This window comes from Pelobates fuscus, chromosome 7 (genome assembly GCF_036172605.1).
Source record: "Pelobates fuscus isolate aPelFus1 chromosome 7, aPelFus1.pri, whole genome shotgun sequence".
Classification (NCBI taxonomy): domain Eukaryota; kingdom Metazoa; phylum Chordata; class Amphibia; order Anura; family Pelobatidae; genus Pelobates; species Pelobates fuscus.
The window spans coordinates 32633564-32641692 of NC_086323.1; the positions used below are offsets into that span (position 1 = coordinate 32633564).

General features: G+C 40.8%; 1 protein-coding gene across 1 annotated transcript; it reads left to right on the plus strand.

The window, feature by feature from the left end:
* The first annotated feature begins 3305 nt into the window (after positions 1–3305).
* On the plus strand, positions 3306–6694 carry GADD45A (growth arrest and DNA damage inducible alpha). The gene is made up of 4 exons (XM_063427218.1): positions 3306–3447; positions 4385–4486; positions 4919–5132; positions 6045–6694. Exons 1-4 carry the CDS (start codon positions 3407–3409, stop codon positions 6156–6158), a joined length of 471 nt encoding a protein of 156 aa, XP_063283288.1. The 5' UTR covers positions 3306–3406; the 3' UTR covers positions 6159–6694.
* The last annotated feature ends 1435 nt before the right edge of the window (positions 6695–8129 follow it).

The window sequence follows — 8129 nt, forward strand, 5'->3', positions numbered from 1 at the left end:
TTATTACAGACACCTTGTGTTTCGAAACATTGGCCTTTCACGTTTAATGGCGGAATAAATCACCATTTTAAACAGATTGCCTTGTGCTGAGGGTTTCTTTTAAGTTTAACTGTACAATGACGTGCTGGCTCACCTCTAAATTTTGATCAAGAGTAAGACCCCAAATCTCATTATCATGGACGTACCTAAACCATAAAAAAAAGTAATAAAAAAGTTGTAGCCCTGCCCTCCGATTTTTATGAAACACCCACTGTTTATATGACTTATTATTATTAACCCCCTATTACCAAGTTATCTACAGCAATAAAATACCACTAGAGGGTGTTATTATTTGTGTGTGTGTTCTGAAAAGTAATGTGTACAATTAGTTTCCATTACCAGTATGCACCGATAAAATATTTAATGACAATAGAACATGGCCGTTGATCCTTGTTTAACGGACCGTAAGAAACAAATGCAAAAAATGAGCAAAATGCAATATTTAGCAATTTGGTTGTATTTCTGTTGAAGTTATTAACAGAGCTGGCCTTAAGGGCGTGCGCCCTTTGTGACCGTATAGTGCGCACCATGAGAGGGGACAACATTGCGCAGTCCTGTTAGATCACGGAGGGGGCAGCAGGTGGAGGTGCCCCCCCCCATTTAGAGAATAAGGTCTTGACAAATACTGGAGAGACAGTGCCCACATATTTCTTGAACCATAACCCTTACAAAAAGTTGTAGTAGTTATGGGGCTTGAAGTGAACCTTTAATTCTAGACCCTACATTTACTACAATTCAGTTCAATTGATAAGTGCATATATATATATATATGTGTATATATATATATATATATATATATATATATATAAATAAACATGGTGAGTATTGCCTTAGTTCGGGTGCTTAATAAAATGGAACATGGCAATTATAGCCTCAGACTGGGTATCTAATAAAATGGAGCATCGTGAGTATTGCCCCAGACTGGGTATCTAATAAAATGGTGCATCGTGAGTATTGCCCCAGACTGGGTATCTAATAAAATGGAGTATGGTGGGTATTGCCCCTGACTGGGTATTTAATAAAATGGAGCATGGTGGGTATTGCCATCGACTGGGTATTTAATAAGATTGAGCATGGTTAGTATTTACCCCAGACTGGGCATCTAATAAAATAGAGCACTGTGAGTATTGCCCCAGACTGGGTATTTAATACAATTTGTATTTATGGTGCAGTGTTAGGTGAATAGTAGCTGTTACCCTGTGCATTATTTGTTTGGGTATCAGACGGATAAGGGGTTGGGGATATGTAATAAAGGGACTGATATTGAGGTATATAAAGATGTAAGAAGTTACGAGTGTACACAGAATAATATCTGAAGTAGAAAGCAATGTATCTAAAGGTTAGGGAGGGTGTGGGGTATATTATGAGGGTACAAAGGATACATATATTGGACATACAGTGAGAGTATTAAAAGGTTAGAGGGATGTGAGGTATATTATAAGGGTACGCAGAGATTCATATTTGTGTGTACATTGAGGGTATGTAAAGGTTAGAGATGATGTGGGGTATATTATGAGGTTACGCAGAGATTCATATTTGTGTGTGTATTGAGGGGATGTAAAGGTTAGAGATGATGTGGGGTATATTATGAGGGTACGCAGAGATTCATATTTGTGTGTACATTGAGGGGATGTCAAGGTTAGAGATGATGTGGGGAGTATATTATGAGGGTACGCAGAGATTCATATTTGTGTGTACATTGAGGGGATGTGAAAGTTAGAGATGATGTGGGGTATATTATGAGGGTACACAGGGATTAATATTTGGGGTATATGGAGAGGGTATGTAAGGGTTATAGAAGATATGGGTTATGTTATGGAGATACATATGGAGTATTTGTTTGGGTGTATATTGATGGGGATCTATGGTTACATATGATGTGTGGTATCTTATGAGGGTACACAGGTAGTTATATTTGGGATCGACTGAGAGGGTGTGGGGTATATTAATTGAGCACACAGTTATATTTGGGTTATACTGAGAGGGCTGAGGAGGATGTGTGGTATATTATGAGGGTACACAGGTAGATATGTATGGGATATACTGAGAGGTTATCTAAGGGTTATAGAGGAGGTATATTGATTGAGTACATGTGTAGTTATATTCTGTGTTTACTGAGAGGGTATGTGTGGGCTGAAGAGGATCTGTGGTATATTATGAGGGTACACGGGTAGTTATATTTGGGTTATACTGAGAGGGTTACTGTGGATGTGTGGTATATTATGAGGGTACACAGTTAGTTTATATTTGGGATATACTGAGAGGTTATCTAAGGGTTAGAGAGGATGTGAGGTACATTGATTGAGTACACAGGTAGTTATATTTAGGTTATACTGAGAGGTTTACAGCGGATGTGTGGTATATTATGAGGGTACACTTGTAGTTATATTTGGGTTATACTAAGAGGGCTACTGTGGATGTGGGGTATATTAATTCAGCATACAGGTAGTTTATATTTGGGATATACTGAGAGGTTATCTAAGGGTTAGAGAGGATGTGAGGTATGTTGATTGAGTACATGTGTAGTTATATTTAGAGTATATTGAGAGGGTATGTGTGGGTTGAAGAGGATGTGTGGTATATTATGAGGGTACACAAGGTATATTTTGGGTATACTGAGCTGGTATCTAGGAGTTAGGAGGTACTGGTTATGCCATAGGGGTACATGGCTGATAATTGTGGTACACAGACAGTATATGTTGTGTTAATGTTTATACACATTCTATGTTGTGTTAATATTTATACACAGTGTATTTTATATTAATATTTATACACAGTATATGTTGTGTTAATATTTGTACACATTATATTTTATATCAATATTTATACACATTATATGTTGTGTTAATATTTATACTCATTATATGTTGTGTTAATATTTACACACAGTATATTTTATATTAATATTAATATTTACACACAGTATATGGTTTATTAACATTGAATATAGTGACTGATTAAACTCAGTGTGAGGCTCCATATCCAGATCTCAATGGGTTAATACACAACTTTAACACGGCAGCGCTGAAGGGGTTACGTCCCTTAGCAACGCTATGCCTCGGATACCCACGCCCCCTCGCCTTACACTCATCCAATCAGCGTCCCCGCTGCGAGTCTCGCCGTTTCCCAGGTTGTAAAGGCGCTCGGGTCAATGATCGGCGACCTGATTTGCATGAGCCAATGAGCGGCGCAGTATGCAGATGAGGTGCGCGCCGATTGGCTGAGCGCGGGACCAAGAATCCCGGCAGCGCGAGGCGGGTAGCAGAGTTTGTGGAGCTGAGGGAGAGGAAGGATCGGAGTGAGACTTGTAACTGAGGAGATACTTAGCACTCATCTATACACAGCAACGGGCAGCGGCCAATACAACATGACCCTGGAGGAACTCACTGGAGAACACAGCATGGGAAAGTAAGGACGGATACCTACACACTGCTACCAGGGGGACCAGGCATTGCCCTCTCACAACTGCCCCAGGACCGGGCATTGCCCTCTCACAACTGCCCCAGGATCAGGCATTGCCCTCTAACAACTGCCCCAGGATCGGGCATTGCCCTCTAACAACTGCCCCAGGACCAGGCATTGCCCTCTTACCAGGGGGATCACTAACTGCCCCTAGACCAAGCATTGCCCTCTACCAGGGGGATCACTAACTCCCCTAAGACCAAGCATTGCCCTCTAACAACTGCTCCAGGACCAAGCATTGCCCTCTTACCAGGGGGATCACTAACTGCTCCAGGACCAAGCATTGCCCTCTAACAACTGCTCCAGGACCAAGCATTGCCCTCTTACCAGGGGGGTCACTAACTGCCCCAGGACCAAGCATTGCCCTCTTACCAGGGGGATCACTAACTGCCCCAAGACCAAGCAATGCCCTCTTACCAGGGGGATCACTAACTGCCCCAGGACCAAGCATTGCCCTCTAACAACTGCCCCAGGACCAAGCATTGCCCTCTACCGAGAGTATCTGAGATTGCCCCCCCACCTGGCTCTGCATGTAATGTGCCATCTCAGTTATTTGGTTGCTACCTTAATTTTGAGGTGCTAATGGATTCTTACTGCCCTTGTTAAACATGCATGTCTCTAGTTGTTTCTGTTAGTAAGGGGATTTTAACAAACCTTCCCTTGTTGTCCTGTGCACACAAAGCCCCCTTTAATCTATGTCCATAGTATTCTTGTAATGTGCATTGTTCTCTGCAGTGCTGGGAAGGGTTAATGGATGACACAGACCTTTTTTGTTTGTTTTGGTATTTTCTATCTGTAACCCTGTAACATGGGTGAGTAACATGTTTGTTGGAAATATCTGTGCAGGCTTTATGTATTAACACATGCCTCTTGTTATTTGCAGAATGGATACTGTTGGAAATGCATTACAAGAAGTGCTGAACAAGGCCAAGCACCAGCGAACCATCACAATTGGAGTGTATGAAGCTGCCAAGCTACTGAATGTGTAAGGACTTTTAAATAAAAATTTAGACCTTTTAAAGGCATTGTTGGCATTCCAACATTTACATCTATTTCGTGCCAGTTTTTAACTGCAAGTATTCGCTATATTAGCCATCAAAAATCGCCAACCTGTGAACCAGTTGTAGAAATACAATTCCCATTATGCTTGGCCAGCTTTAAGCTGGCAAAGAGTCATGGGAGTTGTAGTTCTGCAACAGCTGGGGATGATGCTTTTAATACACGTAAAGGTATAGGTAAACCTTGACCGCGATGAAACTCCTATTAGTAGTTCAGTTTAATTTAATTTTATTTGAACTGATTGCGTGCTTTATTGCCCTGTTCAGTAAGTCGCTGCTACTACAAGTGTTTAATAAGTGCAGAGCATGACTTGTTTTCTAAACTAAACCCCTTATTTCTCACTTTTTATTTTGTACAGAGACCCAGACAATGTGGTGCTTTGTCTGTTGGCTGCGGATGAAACGGACGATCAGGATGTTGCTTTACAAATCCACTTCACCCTGATCCAGGCGTTTTGCTGTGAGAATGACATCAACATCCTGAGAGTGAGCAATGTGAGCCGGCTGGCTGAGATCCTGGGAACCTCTGACAAGCCTGGGGAACCTGCCGATCTGCATTGCATTCTAATCAGCGTAGGTGATACTTTCCTATAGAAATGTAACTGGGTGGAATGGACATATTTTCTGCCTGATGGATTTTTAACCCCTTCATAATCCGAGTTAAACATCTTGTATATTCTGACACGTTGCTGCTCCAAATGGATTAGACAAAGCTTTTATTAAACGGGACTTATTTACTAAAGTGTGGATTGTAGTGATTTTTAAATCCAAATGGCAATTTATGGAGGCCCTGTCTAGATCAGCTGTTCTGACATGAATATATATACTTATTTTATGATTCTCCCCTCCAATGTAACAAGGACTACAAATCCAGTCCCTTATTATGTCACATGGATTTTCTTACATGTCTGGCTGCACCTGTGGATGTTGTAGGAATACTGTACACCCACTCTACCGGTTAGGTAATCCCCCTTACCACACCCGTATGGCAACGTCTCCTGCTAACAAATCCCTCTTAAAGCCTCCAGCCATGGAACAATTAATGTTTAGAGGGCATTGTAATGTTGCCCTTCCCTGGTTTCTATTGCCAGCGCTGTGTAGTTCCCAAGCTTCTCTTAGGCTGACTCACTTTCACATTCCTCCGCTCCTTGCCCCCCCTCGCACACCATGAGTTTCGGTAATGCAAGATCAGTGACTTTGCTCTCTAGTGCCTTTTTTTTTTTTTCTCTATTTGTAAATGGACTTTAACCAACTGCTTCCCTGAATTGCTGTCTGGGGTTTTCCGGTTTCTGACTTGTTCCAACATGTTTGTTCCGTACTGTGCATACGTTTCCTCTTTGGGTGCAATTAAACAGATTTTACAAGCACCCTCAATTACTGGGGGTCTATCTGCTAAACAGCAAGTTGTTTGTCTGTGTAAATGTATACAATGTCTGCTTCTAGAATGCAATGCTAATGAGACTTTTTTTGGTTTCCCTCTTTCAGAGTCTGCACCCACCTCCGTGCAAGGATACTGCAATGCAGGAAGTGATCTGCTTTTGCAAAGAGAGCCGGTACCTGGATCAATGGGTTCCTGTGATCAATCTTCCCGAACGATGATTTGCCTTATGGAATCCCAAGGACATTTCTTTATTAATGTTTCAAAACAAAACAAAAAAAAAATACTTTACGGAGGTTAAAATAAAATATTGGAAGAAAAGAAAAAATGACTCTCCGGGAGAAACTTCTACAGTGGAGGTTTACAGAGTGTTTTAAAACATGGACTAATGAGCAAAGGAGTCTGGGAGAATTCACTATGTATTGAGAGCAACTCAGGAGTTACGACGATCACTGATGGCGACTGGATTACGCCGAACATATGCTTGAAAGAGACTGTACAGAGTTTTTGTTGTGGAGCTTAAGGGTCAACAAAAAAAAATACATTATAAAATATGAAATTAACAGGGGGAAAAAAAAAAAGCTGTCTGTTCTGCAGACTTTTATCTTGGCAATACTGCCGTTTTTTTAAAGATGGGTTGATGCAGTTTTGTCTTTAAGATGTTAATTTATTTCACCAAGTTTTATTTATAATATTGCTATTCTATTGTATGCCTTTAACGGATTGGTACAATTCTACTTTTTTCATGTAGACTAATATGGATGAAATTCCATGTTCTATTTAAAATGAACTCTTGAATAAACTATTTAAAGTATTTGCGGTTTCTGTGTGTGTTTGGGTTTTTTTTGGGCTGGAGGAATCTGTTTGAAACTTCCTGTGTAGAACAACATATCTTAAAGGAACACAAACACTTATTCCCAACAGTGTTAAAACCACTATTTAGGTCTCTGGCTCACCTGGTAGAGCGGTAAAAAGGGGTTTTTAAACTCCTTTTCTCCCATGCTGCAGCGTGCTCCTCCTCCATGACTAAGATCAAACCTGATGAATGCAGCAAATCCAATCTTTTCCTGTAAGAGAGCAGTGGGAGGGTACTGAGCATGTCTGGCAAAATGCTGTGTTGTGCCAATCAAAATCTCCTAGAGATGCAGTGCATCAATGCATCTCTATAGGGAATGTTCAGTGCCTCCATGCAGAGCATGGAGACTCTAACCACCAGTGTTGCATACTGTGCAGTACTGACACAGGAAGCAACTCTAATGGCAGTCCGAGTGACTGTCACTAGAGGTGTTACTAGCCAGCAAAGTAAAACCTGGTGGTGATTACATTAAAAAGTCTGCAGAGACCGGTTTGTTGACCCCAGAAGCATTTCAACATGTTGTTCTGGTGACTAAATAGACACTTTAAATTGAACCTGTTTTTATATATTTAAAAAAAAAAAAAAAAAAAAATTGCCTGAAATCACTCCCATATGCATTGAATACACCATATGTCACAAAGGAATATGGTGAATTAAATGAAAATGTACTCCCTTTTACCATGTTCCAGTGCGGCTTCATGGGTGTTACTCTTCGCTTAACACCCACCACCTGGCCGTCCTACGCTTCTCAGGAAGAGGAGAGGGCCCTTCTGTTGGTGGTCTTTTTTGTGCTTCCCCCCTTGTCAGTCAATGCCAAGGAATTGACTGACAGAAGAAACTTATTCTGGAAAATAATTCCAACAGAAATTTTTTTATTTCTTCAGGATAGTGGTAGGCAACTTTCAGCACTCCGACTGTTGTGTACTACATCTGCCAATGCTTGCCTGCCCTTGCTATAGTGAATATAACACTGAAGTAGTGGAAATATCGTGAAAATCTTGCTTGTCCTTTTTGAACGGTCTAAAAAAAAATCTTATCCCAATAATTAAGAAATATGTATTTTGTCTTAAATGTAAAATCCCACACTACTTCAACCTGCAACTGGGTGACTCCATCTGGGCTTCCCGTCAATCATTGTTACAAGTCATGTCCTGGCACTCAGCAGCCGAATGTTTCGATTTCTCCTCTTTGAGTGTTTTGCCTTGTCTAAACGGATTACATTGTCATTTGCTAAATATTTACATTACATAGCGCCAACATAGTCAGCAGTGCTGTGCAATAGAATAAAAGGCCTTTTTCAAACAGAACATTTATGACAGATGGTAGGTGGAAAGGG

Excerpts from the sequence above, each read along its gene's own strand:
- GADD45A (XM_063427218.1), top strand. The coding sequence starts at position 3,407 with ATGACCCTGGAGGAACTCACTGGAGAACACAGCATGGGAAA. Across the intron at positions 3,448-4,384 it reads GGAGAACACAGCATGGGAAA|AATGGATACTGTTGGAAATG; the intron begins GTAAGGACGGAT and ends TGTTATTTGCAG. Across the intron at positions 5,133-6,044 it reads TGCATTGCATTCTAATCAGC|AGTCTGCACCCACCTCCGTG; the intron begins GTAGGTGATACT and ends TCCCTCTTTCAG.